Raw genomic sequence first — 21,159 nt, forward strand, 5'->3', positions numbered from 1 at the left:
CACAAATTCTTCTCCGTCCACCTATTTGTCTTTCCGATTTCCAACTCTGTTTTCTCCCTGTGAAACAGGTACACTTTGAAAATGCAGGTCGTTGTTTAAATCACGTTTCCCATTACATTGAATGAACCAGGCTATATACAGGTGTTCTTAAGATAATCAGTGACCACTTGCTTTCTGAGCGATCTCGTAGGTCCCACCGAACCCTGCGTACTTTCACCAGGCCGTGGTCAGAGGATTTCACCCCTAGTTTTCACTTTTCGCCTTGTTGCTACCAGACTTACACTGCACAGTGAGTCGTAATGGCTTTTAGTGAACCATGGGAGTATCCAAACATCCTTACAGCATACCTCCCATTTCTGTAGTGCATTTTGAAATAACTTGTTTTGTGCCTGCTTTGCTCTGATGGCTCACTGAAAATATTTAGGCGGGCAGATATGTCCAACCCCCTTCAACCCTTCCCAAATCCCACAATCTGATTAGGAGTGTGTGTAACTCAAGTAATTCGGTGTATCGTAATCACACAAAATTATCTAAGAATTCTGTGAGATTACACAAGGAGAGTAATTCTGCATTTAGCACTATTTCTTAGCACAAAACTGCCCCACCTGCATCCAGAATGGGTGCAAGGATGCATTTAGCGCTAAGAAATAGTGCTAAATGCAACAGAACACGAATAGCAAGCGTGAGCTGCTGCTTGTGCTCACTAAGGGGCATATTTAAAAAAAAGTGGTGCTGCACCTAGTGCAGCGCTACTTTTCTTGCGCTCCTTAGCGCCCCTACCGCCACCATGTGTGCCCCGTATCTGTTGTTTCTTTGAGGGCTATGTCATTGTCACTCCCACAGGCAGTGGTGTCCTATGTGCTGTACTTGCATTTACCCTGACAGCATATTAGCTGTGCCTCCATGGCGTGGGTCTCACGCTGGGGGAACCTCATGTAATTTACTCTGTAGTTGCCTAACAGTTGGTCCACAGCCTCTGTCGCTTTTGGCAGACTCAATGTAATTTACTCACTGGTTCTTAACAGCGCTTTCAGAGGGTGGAGCTTCAATCATTTATTTTTGGGCCCCAAATATGAGTTGGTCATCTGTCTCTATTGAGTGCATCTTCCAGCCATATCAGGGCATAAGTCAGGGGTACATGCGGATGGACAGGCATCCGTCCACTACTTTCATAGGGTGGACGCCATCCACCCTGCCAAGAAGTGGGGCCCTACCATAAAATGTGCTGACTACTTCCCTGTGTAAGTTTTAAACACAGGGACACATTCAGCAGCGCCTGCACTTTGTTTTCTTTCATTCCGCAACAACGTGCTGGCAGTGAGGGTGCTTTCTCATTTCAGACTCCAGCTGGGCCCATAACAAAGGCGGAATCTGAGGTGTCATCAGGCCTTTTGTTCGAGTATTCTAACTGGGGGGTGAAATGGAGCCTCACACTTAAATGCAGATGCAGTGGAAGGGAACCAAGATACACACCTTGTTAGCACTTTACACACACTTAAGAGAGGCATACTTCTGACTTTGTTAAGTCCCTGTATACCAGATATGCATGCGCTGCAAGAATGTTAGATGTGTTGGTTTTCCCAGTATTTAAACAAAATAAATTGCATTCATATAGCACTTACTACCCCTGACGAGGGGTTGAAAAATGTAAATACTACTATTTTTTCTTTTATAGCACTACTTGTCCGAATGCAGGGTGTCAGAGCACTTTACATTACATATACAATAAATTATGTAAGTTTGTACATTAATGTACAGGGTGTGTTACATAAACAGGGGGAGCTACAATGTGTAGAAGTCACATATCATCCTTCATAGCGCACTGTGCTATAACAGAAGGGTTACAATGCAACTGCAAGTAAGGATCTCAGTGTTCAAAGTAGTAACCCATTTACCTACCTACATCTGCATGCTACATGATGTGCTTTGCAGGAGACACTTTAACCCTCTATGCTACTTTAAGTCCATACTGGGGCTGGCAAACCGCAGATCTCTCCAGCAAATGCATTAACCTCCAGAGTCATCTTACCATTATTATTCACTCAGATTGACTGGGAAAACACAGACCTCTGCAGCACATGCCTTAACCCCACAAGATATTTTAAAATGCAGCCTTTGCGACTAATTAAGTAGAACAGGTTTACAGTCAATTCTCTCCCTGCTGCCAAATTCTTTGTGGCAGACTTAAAAAAAAAAAAAGATGGCACATATTTATGGCAAAGTCATGCAGCGCAGCTCAGCAAGTCACCTTGCTGCGCTGCAGTGCGTAACAGGGAAAGGGCAGGAATGCTCCGTATTTAAAAGAATACAGCGCATTCCTGCTTCTGTCCCTGCGTTGGGACTGTTTTCGATGCCTACCACCAATGCAGGCACCCTTCAACCACAGGGCAAGTTTGCCTGTGGGGTGCAGAGGATTGTTTATGTGCAGGAAGAGGCCCCTTCCGGCACAAAATCTATTCCCTGACAATGGCGGACATAAGGGGGGGTTGGTGCGGGCCAACACGAGGGGAGAAAATAAAAAAAAGAAAAGAAGTTAAACAACTTCAGGGACGCTGCAGTCTCGCTCGTCGCTCCTCTTTCGTCGATGTTGTGTCCCAGCATTCGCTGACACACCAGCACAGGCTCCTCAGCAATACTAGTTCTGCTTACATGTTAATCATAGCATGTAAGCTGCATCAGGATTGGTCTGAGTGGCAAAAAAAAAGCCTGGGGTCTTTGCTGTTTCTTCAGCCCAGCTGTATAAACAGCCAGGCTGGAGAAACCTAAGTGCGCATGTGTGTTTTGCAGGCCTCAGACGGCCGGCCAATCAAACTTGCGCACTTAGGTGCACTCTCCCCTCCTCCTGAGGCCCAGCCCCACCCCTCCCTGCGCTGCTGGGCCAGAAGCAGAAAAATAAATTGGTAGAAAACGATCATTTTATTTTTCTGTTTCTAGCTCAGCCATTGGAGCAAACCTCCTTCGCCATAGCGAAGGAGCCGCCCCTGTCCCCTGAGGCAAACTGCAGCACATCAAGAAAGAGGAAATAATGAGGAGAAATACAGATATTCATCCTTGTTACGCACCACCTGGGAAGATGTAGCATTTGGGCACATTTCCAGGTCTACCACTTCTGATACATCTGGAAACCTGTCAAAATCCATGGGTGTTGCGGGGGAACACCTATGCTACACCCTGGAATGCTTCTCTGTGGAAGAGCAACACAATGCATCAAGTTGTGCTGTGCTGCATTATTCCAGATTTATCAAGCCACTCAGGGACACACAAGGTGGCCTCGCCTGCCTTGACAAATCGCATTTTAGGGTTGCGTTGTGCATGCACCACGTTGCATAGTGCTAAAGCAACACAACCTCAGGCATAAATAATGCCCCTAAATTGATAAGTTGAGGCCCAGATTTTGCATTGGGTTGCATCACTTTTTTGGCACAACCCTGACGCAAAATCTATTTTGGGATTTACAGTGCACACAAATCCCGTTTATGTGGCTTTGTAAAGAAAGAAAAATAAACTAACGCAAGACAGCACATTGCACTGCCTTGTGTTACCTTATGTCAGGTAGGCATTACATAGGTGATGCATGGGCATTCCTGTGCACCCACTCATGTATTTTGACGCAAACCCATATTTAGAGAGACTTGTAAACACAGGTTTGTGCCAAACTGGTGAGTCTACATGAGGATGGCGTAACAAGGAGAAATATGTTTATTTCTCCTCGTTATTTCCTCTTTGCATGTATGCTGCATTCTGCAGCACACATACCAAAAGGAAATAGCCTCCTAGGATAGTTTTTAGTGTTTACAAAAAAACAAAAACAAAAAACTAATGCAGACCTAATGCAACCGCCTTGCATTACTGTGCATCAGGTAGGCATTACGTGGGGTGGTGCATTGTCACTCCTATACATCCACCCATTTATTTTGTGAACAAATAATTTACACAATCTTCTTAAGGCAGACACACTGGCTTTTCTTGTATCAGGTCTGGAGTTCCATTTCTCTTTAAAAGGATCAAGATAATTCCCTGTTTATGTCAGGTAACATTCCAGTTAGGCCCCATTAGTGATTTCCAGTCTTAGAAGTTTTATGATGGTATTGAAAAAGTCAAAGTACCTCCGTGCTATAGCGTGTCAGTCAGAGCAAGCCCAGTATTGGTGGCCCAGTATTCAGTCTTACCCGCTCTCGCTGGAGTGGAGGTTCAGAGTGCCCTGGCAGTTGTCTGCAGCCAGGCAGTGAGCAGAAGACTGGATGCTACAGTAGAGGTGGCAGGCATCCACATGCTCCTCCGCGGTAAGCCTCCCTGAATCCGGCGGCAGGTCTTGGGTCCTCCTGGATTGTTCGGTAGTTGAATCGTTTCTCTTCCTCAGCATGTAATGACTTGCTTCTCCTTCACCGCTGCACACTGCTCCAGGGCGACAGCCCTCTCACTTTATCATGGTCTCCATCCTGGAATACAGGGTTTTTGACAGTACAGACAGGAAATTTGCCTCTTCAGGTCACAACATTGCACAGAGCGATTGCCCTCTTCTCAGTAGAGCAATGCACCAGGGTGACAGCCCTCAATCATCACCGCAGCTCCCACCTGCCATAAGGAGGTCATGGGCAGCACACAGGGGTTTTTTGCATTCACTTTCTGCAATTCAGCCACTAAATGGACATCTCTTTATTTCTTCTATTTCACACCAAAGACCAATGTTTTGTTTTTAATTTTGGGTGCATGAGGTTAGAGTGTGGCTTGCAGGCAGAAACCACATGGAAGTCAAGTGTTAAATGCATCCTAAGCCACATAAAGTTAAGTGTCAAATGCATCCTATATCTGTCCTAGACGACTCTTATTACTATATCCAGGAAGAAGGGAGTGAGAAGTGATAGTCAATTAACCAAATAAAAACAACAGCAGGTAACCCCTACAGTGCTTAGCCTGTCTCTCCATACCAGCCTAAGGGAATCACCCTATGGTATTAAAAGGACTCCCGCCTACTGGAATTCCAAGTGGCATGTTTCATCATAGAGTCCTTCTCCAGATACCTAGCGTATCAGGACAAGCTCAAACTTGGTAGCCAGTGGAGCTCTTTGGTTATTGAGTGGCATCTGAGATTTAAAATAGTCTAGGATGTCCTCAGGATTAATTTTGTTTTCAAAGGGTACCCTGACAGAGATGAAGACCAGTGGGGATGCAATAAGGAAATTAGTATCCTCTATATCCCTGGGTCAACATGTTTCAGGCATCACACCAGTGCCTCACCCGGCTAGTTGGCTTTCGTTAGAACCTCACAAGAATTGTTCTATTTGTTTGCATTTAATTGGGAAACTTCCATTCACCATACTCATACATGCCTTACATACTGACTCATTTGATCCCTATGTTCGCATTTCTTTAGTAGCGTCCTAATTATGTGTTCATTGGTGTAAGGAGGCATGTGGACCTTATAGTCAAATTTTCATCAAAGGTCTGTCCCTGGTAGTGAATCTATTTGGTTCCTCCTTTTCCCCTACATCCTAGGTTCTTATAATACACAGTGCAACATTACAGCCTATTAAATCAAACACAAGAGGGAGATTTGCCTAGAATTACAGAATTTGGTCAAACTAGGAAGCCGGGATTGATCTCAAGTTTTCTGCTTTCACATTGTTCATTTCAACCATTGGATAGACATCTCTTTATTTCTCCTATTTTACAACAAATGTTAGTGTGTTGTTTTTAATTCTTGGCACATGAGGTTAAAGCTTGGGCGCCAAGCAGATGTCGCAACTGTGGACTTTTCACTTCAAATAAAGACTGCCTTGCATATTCCTTCTTACTCCTCCATGACCCAACTATTTCAGTTTTGTGAAGAAGTATCTAAATCTGTCACACCACAACAAATATAATTTCTAAACATTTGAAAGTGTGTGTTTTATTTACCAGTCTCAATCACTAAATGTTGAAGAGCTATTTTCCTTGTAAGGAAGACAAGTTGCTTTTTTGTAACTCTGGAAATCTGAGCGCACTGGCATATGGGTGTATTCAGTTTTGCCAAGATGCTAGCCTGCAGGGGTATGGGTTGTCTTGTTTTTTGTAATTCTCACTCCTCCCTACTGCAGCAATGTTGCAAAGTTTGGAATGTACTGTAACACAATAACACACAGTAGCTTTGTTGGTATGTGGCTTTTAGGTCTGGGAGACTGATGAAATTCAGAGTATGAAGTGAAAGATCACATGTATTTAGGAAAGGCTCCTTCTGGATGAGGTTACTGTTAATAGGTGAGCCCATCGGTCAGTGTTACTGTAAACAAGTAGGTCAAGCAGGCCATCTCCAGTGCACCATGTTGGCAGTATAATATGTCTAGGAAATGCACAGTTCTTGGCCATAGTTTGTGGTGTCTCTTGATGTTCCTATACCTCCCCCACTTGGGTAGTTTTTCTATGCAAACTAGCAATATTTCCTTCTGAATGCCAATATTGTTTTGAAAGTGCTTATTGGGGTTGGAATTATGTGTCTTTTTCCTATGAGTTGCCTTTATCACCATATCCTACTCATCCTTGGATACTGTGCAGCTTATACTTATTTTGATGTGAAGCTGGTAATTCTTACTTTAAAATTTATGGTCAATATTTGGTGTGGGCATTATGTTGGTACTGATTCCAGAGTGAGCTGTCAGGTTGCAATGGTAAAGGTGAGGGTGGTTTAGATATAGTTGTGCCAACAATAAGAACATGAGAGATGTCTGCTGCTAAATGTGAAAGGGACATTTTAGGGGGCAGCGTGTAATTTGTAAAAACATAAATGCAGTGCTCCAAACCTTTTCTTATGGTCCTATTGCTGAATGCCAAGGTTGCCATAACCTTTTTCTTTCACTACGCTACAATTGATTATTCTTGCAGGTTTTTTTCATCCCCTTTTCTGCCTTCATCGTCGTTTTCTTACCTCTCTTCTCCTTTCTTTCCTTTAAGTATTTCTATCTTGCTTAGGGTCAACATCTGTTGGTGAAAATGAGCCCAGAGTCCTAAAATGAGTGAGGGTGGGTAAAGCAGAGAATGAATACTTCAAACAGGAGAATGGCCTCTCCTCCATAGGGCACAGGAACCTAATGCAATCACATCTGCATGGAAATATGCTGCAAATGGAATATTATGCCTGGTTAAGTAGGCTGGCAGTGGAGTTAGATTGTTCAATCCTTGGGTAAAGGAAGCTTTAAGCTGACAAAAGGCAACATTGTTTTATGTGTAATTTACAAAAGTGTGAGTCTCCTGCCTACATCAGGAGGGTTTGCATATATACCCGTAAGCCACTCAAATGTACTCATAGTAGGCCTGCTAAACATATGTGTGAGGTCTTAAGATCTGATGTCACTTCTTGTAATATGGATTAGTGTGATGCCATGTGCAGTGTCATGCGCTGTGATGTTACACACTGTGATGTCACGCACCATAATGTCACGTGCCGTGATGTCACTTGCATACTGCCTAACTAGCTTAGTGCCCCCACTTCTTTTTTTAGGACTTGTGCCCTGAGACATATTGTATATCTGGTTATATGGTCCCCACTCCTATAGGATGCTTCTCCAATGTTTCAGTGTATACTTTTCAGCCCATATAGCATGATTTGATTGTATGATGTAGATTTCTATTGGTAGGTCCCCTAACGTGGACTCCTGAAACTACATAGTTTTGCTGGTTTACACTGTACTACTCTACAGAACCATTCAAAATGGATATGTATGCAAATGCATTCACAAAAGTGTCCTCTAATATTTTTATTCTACCCACATGCAGAGGCTTAGCTATATCTTTGTGGTGCTGTTCCAGCAGTCTCTGCCACACACATAATACCAAAACACTGCCCATGTAGGCTGCACTGCATGCACACTCTTTCAATCTATCCATTTGCTAGCATCTTATGTTTAAGTATCCTGTCCCACACTCTTTTTCACTTCACATTGTCACATAGGCATAGGGCAAAAACATGTTGTTAGACTTGACAGCCTTAGAGTGGTCATCCACCAACTTTTTGCCTGCCTCCCTCCATTTTTTGGACCCTGTTTTTGCTGGTTTTAGGACTCTGCGCAATGTATCGCTGCTGACCAGTGCTAAAGATCATGTGCTCTCTCCCATAAACATGGTAACATTGGTTCCTACCCAATTGGCATATTTAATTTACTTGTAAGACCCTAGTAAAGTGCACTAGAGGTGCCCCGGGCCTGTAAATTATATACTACTAGTGGGCCTGCAGCTCTGGTTGTGCCACCCATATAAGTAGCCCCTTAACCATGTCTCAGGCCTGCCATTGCAAGGCCTGTGTGTGCAGTTTCACTGCCTCTTCGACATGGCATTTAAAACTACTTGCCAAGCCTAAAGCTCCACTTTTTCTAAATATGTTAACCCTAAGGTAGGCCTGAGGTAACCTGTAGGGCAGGGTGCTATGTAAGTAAAAGGTAAGACGTGTACTTATGTGTTTTAGATGTACTGGTAGTGGAAAACTCACAGATTCTTTTTCCACTGCTTTGAGGCCTGCTTCTCTCATAGGCCAGCATTAAGAACTGCCCTTATATACTTTTAAGTGGTAAATTCTGATCTGAAAGGAGTAGCCCTGTCATGTTTAGTATGGCCAGGATGGGAATAGAAAACCCTGCTTACTGGTGAAGTTGGATTTAATATTACTATTTTAGAATTGCCACTTTTACAAATTGGGCATTTCTCTGTACTTACTGCCATCTTTGCCTTATATCCTGTCTCCAATTCATGTCTGGTCTGTGGTGGTTGACAGCTTCCCTTGTGCATTGCACCCATACGGCCATAAACCCAGGACACTCAGTCACATCTGCATTCACCTGCATAGTGAATGGGTCTCCCTGGCAGGAAGGGAGGAGGGGCTCTCTTACACTTCAAAGGCTAGTGGCCTGCCCTCACACAAAGGACTGATAACCCCCCCACCCAAGCGATCCTGGCAGACAGGACTGGGCTGGGCTGAAAGGGGAACTTGTGCATTTCAAAACGACTCTTTGAAGTTTCCCCCACTTCAAAGGCATTTTTGGGTATCTATACTGGGTCTCTGGCCCCACCAAATCAGAAAACATCTGGATCTACACTTGGACTCTGTCAGAGGCACTCCCTGCCTGCCCAAAGGACTCATTTGGACTGCTTTGCAGAGAAGGAATGCGGCGCTGCTTGCTACCCTGCTTGTTGCCCTGCTGCCTGCTGGCATCTGACTCTGCTGGAAGGACTCTGCCTTCCCCACAAGTGCTCTCCAAGGGCTTGGATTGAGCTTGCCTCCTGTTTTGAAGTCTCTGAGTCACAAAGATTTCACTCCAGAGAAGAAATCCCATGCATCAGAAAAATCGATGCAATGCCTGGGGAATCCGACGCAGTGCCTGCCTTGCGGCTGAAAATTCACTGCATTGCCTTCCAGATCAACGCAGTGCCTGCTCCTTCTACCAGCGCTTCAAGGATTTTCAACGCATCATCCCTGGGAGTCAAAATATCCCCACATCACAGTGAGGAACCAAGGCTGCGCTCCTGGAAATAGATGCATGACCTTGCAGCTTGGAAAGAAACAACGCATCATCTGTGACGTGCCGGAAAATCAGATGTAGCGCCTTATTTTTCCAATGCATCTCCTCCTCTGCGGCCACCCTGTGCATCATTATTTTTTACGCATCCCAGTTACTGTGCGTTACAAGGGTACAACCACTGATTCTTAAGGGTTGACACTCATTTGAACTTTAAAAGGTGACATCGCGACTTGTGCATTTTGGGTTTTTGTCATTTTTATTTTATTCAGATAGATATTATCTATTTTCCTAAACTTGTGTGGAATACTTTTTGTGATGTCACTGTGTTACTGTATGAGTTATTGCACAAATACTTTACACATTGCCTTCTAAGTTAAGCTTGCCTGCTCTGTGCCAAGCTACCAGAGGGTGAGCACAGGATAATTTAGATTGTGTAGTGACTTACCGTGACTAGGATTGTGGTCCCTACTTGGACAAGAGCATATGCCTCTACAAATTACAGACCCAATTTCTAACACATGTTAAAAGCTCGACCCTGGTCCTCATTCACACTATCAAATTACTTCCCATGCAGGCCACATGAGGACCCGAATGCTTCCACCATAGCACTCCCATGCTGCACTGTGCTACAGATGCACATAGTTTCCTCATCAGCTGTATGAAACGCAGTATATAAATGCTAGTACAGTATTTTATATATAGTCATTCCATAATTGTGGCTTTTTCTTGTGACAATTAGCACTGAGCTTGCACTGGAGGATTTGTCAACCAGAAACCACTGCTATATTAAAGCATGTGATAATACCATAGGTCACGTGATACTAAATTGGGCAGGAACTCCAGTTTCTGTCCAAATCGGTATTAAGAGTTCACTCATAACGAGGGCCTGAATGAGCGCCTCTGTAGTCCCCAGAAGTACAGATAGCATTGTAAAGGTCACAAGCAGAATTGAGCTTGGGTGGTCCTAGGCTCAGAATGTCAAACCATCCTTCATTGTCTTTCTGTCACACTCCAGGAAGAACCCATCACCTTCTGTGAAGAATCCTTCTTGGACCACAAGTCGAATCCCATGAAGCAGTTCTTGCAGAACGCGGTGCACTTGCAGCTCTTCAAGGAGGTACAGAGGGGGTGTCTGTACCTTGCTGTCTTCCCACTCCTGCCCTTCTGTTTTTTCATATTTCCCCTCCCATCACCCGTTAACCATATCACTACGTCTTTCTCCCTCTCTCTCTCAACCTTCTACCAGTTCATCGACGGACGCCTTCTAAAGCTGAACAGCGGGGCCGGGTTTTGTGATGTATTTGAACAAGAAATAGACAGCTGTGGACTCGGCTCAGGTGAGACGATCTCATTAATGCTGGGATTGGTGATGACCACCCTGCAGCGTTGTGCGTGGTTCCCAGAAGTAGCTGGGTTCTGCACGTCTTGAAATCCCCTATGTTTAGGGCTAGACTCAGAATAAATAGTGTTTAAGTATGGTTAAGCGTGCATTTGGAAATTTGACTTTAAACTGGAGGGTCTCTCAAAGGGTCGTGCTGATGTAATTAAAGGCGTAGTTTAAAACCACATGAGCTAAAAATGTGTTGCATGACTGGTATTTTGCTGCTTCTTTATTTCACTGCATCTAGATATAGAATGCAATTTACATTATACCTACAACAAGCCAGGACTATTGGCTTTGTCAATGGTTGTTAGCTGCATAAGAAAACTAAGTAATACAAATGGCTTCGTTGTACATAATCTTGAAAATGCTTCAGTTCCGAAATGATGGGATTGTGAAAGAACTAAAATGAGTCTCTTTGAAGTTACTTCAACAGCAGCGCAGAGTGATACTGCTGCAGAGTTAAGATTTTTTTTCACCATGAGGATGAGGGCAAAAATGGAGAGCCCGATAGGGACCCTTCTCAGCACCTGATTTTTTTTTAGAACTGCCGGTGCTCGGATCCCGTCCCACTTGAAGCCCTGGCTTTAGCCTGCTCTCCTTTAAATTAAGGGGGAGAATATATATATATATATATATATATATATATATATATATATATATATATATATATATATATATATATATATATATACATACATACAGGTAGGTGTGTGTGTGTGTGTGATGTTTTAAATTGAATGTTTGGTGCGTGCGTGCATGTTTGAATGGTATGAGTGTTGTTAATCGATGTGCATGCGTGTCTGTGTGTGAAAGAGTGAGAGTGTGTGTGTGAAAGAGTGTGTGTGTGTGTGTGTGAAAGAGTGTGTGTCTGTGTGCATGTGAAAGAGTGTGTCTGTGTGCATGTGAAAGAGTGTGTCTGTGTGTGTGTGAAAGAGTGTGTGTCTGTGTGTGTGAAAGAGTGGGTCAGTGTCAGTGTCTGTGTCTGTGTGTCCCGCCCGCGTCCCTCCCTCCCTCCTAAAGCTGCCGGCCGCCCCTGCTCATAAACGGATCATATTTTCTTTAAAAAATACTTGCAATAATCAGTTATATATAAAAAAAAAGTAAATTCGGGGTCAGATGTATCAATATGCAACCAGGATTTTTGCAACTATTAAAATATTTTATGAACTGATCTATGTACTAATAGGTCCATTTGTAAAATTCCAAATCTAAATGGGTCGCAATCTGACCTATCATGAATAATAATGAGGTAGGTCACAAATTGTGGATCACTCCAATTGAAGCCATCACTGGGAGAGCGACATGCTACCGCCAGCAGACCACTATGTCTGTGGTCACCTTTTAATAAATAAAGCATTACCTATTTTGGAAGCAGTCCTTTTTATTTAAAGGAAACGGGGTTGCATTAAAAAAAAAGATGACTTATTTTTAAGTTTGTTTGAGAGTTAGCAGTGGTCCCCTTGACCACTATCTTTGGTACATGGAATCTTCCATGCCATTAACTTGAAGGAACTTTACAAGACCATTGGATGCGGTCCCGCCGGCCAAAATATGTTAGGATCAAGGGACGTTGAGGCAGAGCTATGGGAAAATCCCACAATATCTCCAATATTGCCAGCAACCAGGTCTTTTACCACCAGATCAGGATCACCAGCATTAGTTCCACTGCCTGACACCTCGATTGTGTTGAGACTGTGCAATCATGGCAAACAGGAGGAATCTGTACCTCTGAGCTGCCATCCAATTCTGCAAGAATGCATCAGCTGTCTTCACCCTTGGATCCACGGTTTGCTAAGGAAAACTTAACAGTGTGTAGGACCCAAAGATGTAATTTCCATCCGTTTTCCACAGAAGTACCTCAGCTCCCCTACTAACTTTAGAAGGGAAAATGGATCTCATTGGGAATGTACACCTCCCATGAAGCTTCCTCTGCTTCCGGCCTAAATTCTAGACGGAAAATAGGCAATAAACTGTTAGCTATCATGCCAGCTGTAATTCTGTGTATTCTTGTCTCTCTGGAAAACGTACAGGATGACGTGGATAGGCGAGTGCTCCTGCTAATTTAAAAAAATCACTCCCTCAGCCTACTCAAAGACTGCAACATGTTTATTAACAAAAAGTGATGGAGTTAGTAAAATACCAACACAAATATGTTTAGAAAAATCACAGTATCTTTATACATTTTCTTCACATGGCCAAACAGTAATCCACCTGGCTAAGGGTGAAACTGCAGATAACAGGAGCTAAGACGGGTGCCACTTGTTCTCATGAGAAAACCCTTGAAAGGACCTTGAATGTAAAAGGTTAGAGTGAACATTTCTGCAAGAAATATAACCCTCCTGTGTTTCGTCTCAACTCTCCCCGGGTAGTATGAAACTCCTTTAACGCTGTGCTGTGGATGTTAAGAAGAATGTTAGGAATAAAAGTGAAACATTCAGCGCCAAGAATAGTATGAACACCACCCTTGGCAGCAAGGACGTCGTCTAGGGGCATTCCATTCTGCAAAATCGCGTTCCTTTGGGAATCTAGTTGATCGTTTATCAGACCTGAAGAAATAGCTGCGACACTGGCAATTTCCCCCAATATTTTAGCATTCTATCACAGAACACTGGCAATTTCCCCCAATATTTTAGCATTCTATCACAGAACACTGGCAATTTCCCCCAATATTTTAGCATTCTATCACAGAACACTGGCAATTTCCCCCAATATTTTAGCATTCTATCTCAGAGATAGCCTGCCCCCACACCATACAAAGTGAACCTAATAGAGTAGAATTAATTTGTCTCAGACATTTACCAGTGCTTTCGTTATCATTGAGGGGGTGTTCAGTAGACTGTCTAAGGGTGGTGACCACATAATCAGAGTGCCAAACCACAGACCAGTTTTGCTGTAATCAAGGGTAAGCGTCTATTGTTTCCCAGGAAATATGCATAGTCCTTTCAGTAAAGACACTTATGAAACAACTGGCCAATAGGATAGTGGGATACAAAGTGATAATATAACCAGAACACACTCACTCTGCCCCACAAAGATGCTCCAGTTACTTTGAACTCAATGTTCTTAAAATATTCTCTCACTGAGTAAGTAAGATGATCATTGTCTGCCAAGAAGTATCCTATGGGGCTGTAGAAGTCATTCAAGTCATGTGCATGTTCAAGGTGAGATTCTGCTCACTCTGTTAGACTGAGCCCATGATAGTATAGATCAAGGCATGTCTTGTCTTTGCTAAGAAGCACTCCGATCAAACACACAACTCCTTTCTCCCCAGATGTTGGTTGGCCAGTGGGTGCAAATCCATCAGATTTACTGTCTAACAATATTTTTCTAGCAACACCAATTAGGAGTTGTTTTGGTACACAGTTTGGTGGATCCTCTCAAGGACAGGCACAGTGATGTTTGGCTTTACACCCAGTCAGTTTCTATGTTACCCCAACAGAGTCAGATACCAAGGAAGGCAGCAAAGGGAACCAGCCAGACCCACAGTAGGAACTGATGTCAGGAAGCTGGTTGTTCACCTCAGACGGAGGAAGTAACACCAAAGAAGGAGGAGAGGCATCCTGTGGAACTCCCTCAACAGGAGCAACAAAGACATTACTCTCGAAGTCCCAGATCTAAGATCAGGTCTGGAAACAGGAGCAGTTGCTGGTGCAGCAGGGTAGGTGCATGCTTGACGTGCGATCAATGGATCATGGTGGGCAGCACACAATGCTTGACGGCAGTGCTGGTGATCAGCCGGACTCGGTCGGGGTTCTTCCACCATGGCTGCAGAGACGTCTCTCATTCATTCACCTTTACGTACACCCAGTTGCCCTGCCCCCATGTTGTGGCAAGGATTGGATAAGTACTCTGGTATAAGAGCTCAGACCTGAGAATGTAAACTGCAGAGACAGTGCTTGAAGTACTGCAAGATCACATTGTCATTTAACTGTAAGATCGGAGTTGATGATGGGGCATGTGGGTTGGAGTGCAGTATCATTATTGGTCAGCCCATGATTATTTCAAATGGGGTCAATCTTATTTTCTGGGAAGGAATAGTAGGGATTGACCAAAGAGGCAATGGTAAGCTGTCAGGCCACTTGAGTTGTGTCTCAGGACATATTTTCACTAACTTGTTTTTTAGGTAGCATTGTTGAGTTCCACTTTGCCTGCAGAATTGAGAGGCCCCGTCTCTGGTTAGCTGCAAAGAAACTCCAAAACAGGGATTGAAGTCTCACAAAAATGACTTCTAAATTGTAATGGCACCCTCCTCTATTCCAGGCAGCAAACTGAGAACCTACTAACAATCACTAGCATATATGAGTAAGGCCAGCATGTGCACATTTGAATAAAGTCCATCTGAAGATAGACATAGGGTCCTCATGGAGGTGGGTGTTGAGTGGATGCATTCTTAATCCCTTTTCCAACATTGTGGGCTTGGCATGTATCACATGCATGACAGTAATTCTGCACGATGAATGGGAAGAAAGGTACAAACCAATGGGTAGGAGCAGCCTTTATCATACCATCCTACTCGAGATAGGCAAAGCAATGATATAGTCTGGTGAGGTATGGGACCAGAAATTCCAAGGGTACCGCTCTACCTCTTCCATCTCTCAACACTCCTTACAGGTTCTTTTTATGATACATTTTAATCCAGTTTTGTATCCGAGCACCAGGAGCTTGTTCTTACAATGGAGCCAAGTCTTTGACAATAGATTAATGGAAAACATCAGACCTTAAAAGATGCTTGGTAGCCTCACAGTGAGGTGATCTGTGAGGGCATTCCTTCAGGACACTTCATCTAGGACTGGGTAGTGGGTTGTAGAAGGGCATTCTGGAAATTATTCACCTATGCTCATTTTTAAGAGTGTCCCTGTGGAGGTCATGCCATGCACAGCTAATTACCGCAGATATTACAGCAATCATGACAACTTTTATAACGTCATTACAAATATCAATGAAGCATTAGCAGTCAAATTAAGGAAGAAAAAACTATGCATGGTGGGGGGTGCGAGTTATAGTTACTTTAGGGCATGAGTTATGGTAACTTGAAATAACTAACTATAACTGTGGAATTTCTAAGGATTTTGTATGGTCAAATTCAGAACCTAACTAAAACATCCCTGTAACCTTCGTTTTTTTTAAGTGAATTTCTATATTTTTTTAAGTTCTATTTCCTAACTATAATGTCCATGTAACCTTTGTTTTTTTCAGTGAATATATATCATATATATTTATTTATATATTCATGTGTGTGTATATACATATTAAAATATATAAATACATATATACACTCATAAATACCTAAACATTTGCATAAATCTGACTTTGTATGTAAGTGTGTATACAGATGCAGATATAGACTTGCATACATACAAAGTCAGATTTAAACATTTTAAGCAAACATGTATTTTCTTTTTTTTTTTTTTAAATCAAAGAATCACTACTTTGTAGTGAAAGGTAGCTGGACAAATTAATGTGCTTAGCAAGGAGCAGGATCTATTTTTTCTTTGCTCTGTCATGGTTCAGCACATTCAACATCTATATTGGTATAAAACTGAGCTGGGGCCTGGGCCCCACCAGGCCACCTGTAGAGACTGCAGTGCATCAGAGGTACGGAAACTACATTCAATAGGAGAATAATTTGATTCCCAAAGGATGGCCAAAACCTTCTCCTCATCATCCAGTACAGTTAACTTTACAGAGCATTTCTCTTCCTCAGAGAGCATGCAGAGCTTAAGGTGAAAACGTGTGGTGCAAGGGTGCCTGTGTTGCATGCAGGATTGTTTTTTGTGCAGGAAGGGACACTTTCCTGCACCAATACAACCCTGAGAGGCTTTTTCTTTTATCTATGTGTGCATGCACAATCCAGCGCACAAGGAAAGAGGAAGTAACAAGGAAAAATAAAGATATTTATTCTGGTTACATATCTCCTGGGAAGGTATATATTTTGGGTGCATTCCCAGGTTTACCAGTTCTGGTAATGTGTCAAAAACCATGGAGCTACATGGGAACACCCGTAGAATGTATTTACAGGACACAGTAAGGCAACACAGCGATTTGCGCTGCATTGCTTTACTCCAGAGTTATGGATCCACTCAGGGCCACGCAAAGTGGCCTTGCATGGCATTATAAATCTGACTTAAGGTTTCTGATGCTCTTGGCACCACATTGCGTGGTGCAAGAGTGACACGAACCAGCTCGAAAACAGGGTTTCATGCCAACATACAGAGAATTAGCAATGCTGTGAAATAAGGCTGCTATTTTTAGTCATATTCTTAGGGATAGGTAATGTTCCATGTTTTTCAGGTCGTTTTTCATAAGTTTCATAAATGTATTCCCCATTATTTTGCAGCTGACGCCTAAAAGGCTTAATCTTGTGTATTCACCTTCCAAGCTCTCAGACACGATAAAAGAAAGCGTGCAAATGGTTTATAGACTTGTAATCAGTCTATTAGTTAACATGAGCCAAAAATCACGCAAGCATTTGGTCCCCGATTTACAAATACATATGCAACTTACAAAAATGGCCTCCAGCTTATGCTTTAATCAAATATCATCCAGTTCAAATTAGCCATTTTAGGGATTTAAAACATCTGCACACGTCTGAATAGACCTCTAGGCATGTGGTAGATCACCTGACATATTCCATTTACCCTCACCATCTCACAACCTTTTTGTCATCTGTCTGGTCTCATTTCACTCTCTGTCACTTGTGTTCTTCCTTTCTGTTGTAGGGCACTCAAACTCCTACCAGCTGTGGGTCGAAAGCCTGAAGGTGAGCTAAATTCCCTCCAAGAGTATTGCGTTGAAGGTTATTGACTTATTGTTATTTTCCACTGATTGATAGCAGAAGTGGTGAGGTCACTGTATTGTATTCAATATATCGAATGACATCACTATCACAGCAGATAGATCGACTACCACAATACAATATTGTTGAGTCAAATGGATGCGGAGATGACAAAACGAAATCAATACTTCCCTACATAGCGATTTAATGGATGCATGCTTTGTTGGTTAATGCTGTTATTGTCAACGTATTTACATACAACTGTGTGCAGTACACAAGAGATGAAAATAGAGCTGTGCTTATATACCTGTATTCCCACTAGCTTAGACACTAAGGGCCCAATGTACAACTATTACAGATTGCAACTCGCAATTTGCATTTTTTGGCGAGTTGCAATCTGTAATAGTTGTACATTGGGCCCTTAGTGTCTAGACACTGTTAGCGATTCCCAAATGGGTTGCAAAGGACTTGCCTTATTAATATTCATGAGAGAGGTCACAATTAACGACCCATTTTGGAATGGCCACACTCACAGGGATGGTGGCCTGCTGGAGTCAGCAGACCACAATGTCTGTGACTGCTTTTTCAATAAAGAATATGCATTTCAAAAATAAAAATGACAAGTTTTCTTTTCATTTTTTCAAAGTAGGCAGTGGTGAGTGGGAGCACTACCTGCTCTGAAAAAACAAGTTCGCTACCATTCACAAAGGGCAAGGGGTCCCATGGGGACCCCATCCCATTTGCGAATAGGTTAACACCAATTTGAAATTGGTATTAATTGGAATTGTTTTGCGACTACATTCACAGTCACAAAACAGTCACACAGGGGCCTGCAAGTCGCAATTGGGAAGGGACACCCCTTCCTAATTGCAAGTTGCAATCCCTATTTTGCGAGTCAGTAACAGGATAACGACTTCTAAAATAGGGATGGTACACGGTACAAGGCCATTTTGCAGTCGCAAACGTCAATATTTGCTTATTGCGACCGCAGCATTGCTTTGTACATCAGACCCAAAGACCCAAACATTGTTTTTTGCTCTCTCATACGCCCACTCTCCACACCAACCTTTCTAGATATGCCTCTGAAAAACTTCTGCACCAGTTTCAGCTAGTATGGAGTTTGGTAACCTCCATTTTGTCATTCCAGAAAGGCGGCGGTGCCCTGATACACACTGTCAAGAATAAGACTAATCCTGCTATGAAGAACATGTACAGAAAAGTAAGAATCAAACAATTTATCTTGTATAACTTGTGCGCGCTCCGATGTCCATGGACTCACTAGATTCACCCTTCTTTGCAGAAATGTCTAAAAGCCAAAAGTTACTTCCGTACCCCCTTGAATATTTTGGTTTGTTAGCTGAAGGTTCTGATAAAGTTGGGTCAGGCGCAGAGATTGATAATCGGTTATGTCTCCTTTCCTAGAGCATGGTAGCTGTAGTAGGTATGTGCTGCACATTGGTTGACCCTCTTGAACACAGAATGATTTTTATTATGAGCTATGATATCATCCTCATGAACTGTGTTTTTAGCTAAAGCTGGGTGGTTGGATCTTCTCAGGAATGGTGCAGTGCTTCCTTGTGAGGCTCGCCTTGTGTAAGGTTGGGTGTCTTCATGAATTGTTAAGTGGTGCCTGGTTGTTAGGTTGTATTCATGCATGAGCTGTACTTTGATATTTTACATTTGGTTGAGATAGCTTTGAAGTAGGTGCTCTCATGAATCTGTCACGATCGAAAGTTAGGGGTGAATTCCCCATAAGGAAGTAGTTGATAGTCACAATCGTCCACTTGTTCCAATCATGATACTTAATGGTAATACACTAGTTAGGAATCCTGGGGAAAATGGGAAAAGACCTCAGAGCCACTGGATCAGAATGGCACCATCCTCAGCCTGGGACTGCCTTAAAATCACTGCTCAGTAATCTTCACAAATGGCGGCAAAGAAACAATAGGAAATTGGTATAAACAAAATATACACATAAGGTCTAATATTCCTAACATAATCATTTAGGGGGTCATTCTGACCTTGGCGGTCCATGACCGCCATGGAGGAGGGCGGCGGAAGCACCACCAACAGGCTGGCGGTGCTTCCTGGGCGATTCTGACCACGGCGGTAAAGCCGCGGTCAGAAAAGGGGAGCCAGCGGTTTCCTGCCGGTTTCCCGCTGGCCCAGGGAATCCGCCATGGCGGCGCTGCTTGCAGCACCGCCATGGGGATTCCGAGCGCCTTCCCGCCAGCCTGTTTCTGGCGGTGTCCACCGCCGGAACCAGGATGGCGGGAACGGCTGCCGTGGGGCCCCTGGGGGCCCCTGCACTGCCCATGCCGCTGGCATGGGCAGTGCAGGGGCCCCCTAACAGGGCCTCACAAAGATTTTCACTGTCTGCTGTGCAAACAGTGAAAATCGCGAAGGGTGCCACTGCACCCGTCGCACCCCTTCAACTCCGCCGGCTCCATTCCGAGCCGGCTTCATTGTTGAAGGGGCTGTCCCGCTGGGCCGGCCGGCGGTCTTCTGGCGGTCGCCCGCCGGCCCAGCGGGAAAGCCGGAATGGCCGCTGCGGTCTTTCAGCGGGAACCGCTTGGCGGGCGGCGACCGCCGCGGTCAGAATGACCGCCTTAGTGATTTTTGGTTGAAGCAGGGATGCCGTTAGGTGCAGTGTCTTTGTGAGTTTTGCAATGATTTCTTTTTAAAATGGAATGGCATTGGCGTGAATGTCCTTGTGAAATATTTAATGGTGTTTGGTTGTAGTTGCAGTAGGATCTAAGGCATGCATCTCTGTGCATGGAGTTGACTGCCAGCATGCATGATTTTTGCTGGGATGAGTTTAGGGCATGTGCACTTCTGAAACTGCACTTTTCTCTGTTTCTCACTATCTCGTTTAAGATCAGAGCGACCGCCACTGACACATACATTCCCAGAGCAAGGCCAGCTCAGAGCATAATCATACTTAGGGTTTTTAGCAATCAAAGGGTTTTTAAAAGAGAATATGATGTCCCCCTTTACTTAGAGAATTGTAATAGCAAAATAATGTTCAAAGAGGCAGAATAATAATTATTTCACAATAACTGATGAACACCATTAGGTGAAGTGTGTAAAGGCTGTAGAAAATAATGTCAGACACATGTGAAATCACTTCCATGTCTTTTTCATGTAGCATCTAAATGTCTTTCCTCAAAGATTAAAGTCCAGCCATAATGTACAAAGATTCCCAAAAATATCCTGTTTAAATGTGTCATAATGGGCATCCATTGTCATTATATTTTCTCCTGTGAAATGTGGCAAGGTGCATGCATTATGATCAAAGGAGAAAGAATTATTCATAACATTCATTTGGAGTATGTGAGAAAGTGCCACTTTTGACATGGTTAGCCCCCGCTTTTTGCCTGGAATATGATGTGGTTTCGAACTGTAAGTGCCTTGGGCCCCTGCTAAACAGCTTCCCAGGGCCAGATCTCTTTCTCCAAAACTGTACTATGTTTGGCACTACAGCCACCCCTGTAAGTCCCTCGTAAATGGTACCC

The 21,159-nt window shown here is 43.4% G+C and overlaps 1 protein-coding gene across 3 annotated transcripts in view; it reads left to right on the plus strand.

Moving 5' to 3' along the window:
* Positions 1-21,159, plus strand: part of DENND1C (DENN domain containing 1C) — a 292,565-nt gene that overhangs the window by 234,027 nt on the left and 37,379 nt on the right. For all 3 annotated transcript variants that reach the window (XM_069230426.1, XM_069230428.1, XM_069230427.1), the window contains 4 exons: positions 10,501-10,602; positions 10,732-10,822; positions 17,589-17,629; positions 18,792-18,863. In XM_069230426.1, coding sequence (XP_069086527.1) covers positions 10,501-10,602; positions 10,732-10,822; positions 17,589-17,629; positions 18,792-18,863 — 306 coding nt within the window. The remainder of the gene's footprint in view (positions 1-10,500; positions 10,603-10,731; positions 10,823-17,588; positions 17,630-18,791; positions 18,864-21,159) is intronic.

The sequence above is a fragment of the Pleurodeles waltl genome, chromosome 4_2 (genome assembly GCF_031143425.1).
Source record: "Pleurodeles waltl isolate 20211129_DDA chromosome 4_2, aPleWal1.hap1.20221129, whole genome shotgun sequence".
Taxonomy (NCBI): domain Eukaryota; kingdom Metazoa; phylum Chordata; class Amphibia; order Caudata; family Salamandridae; genus Pleurodeles; species Pleurodeles waltl.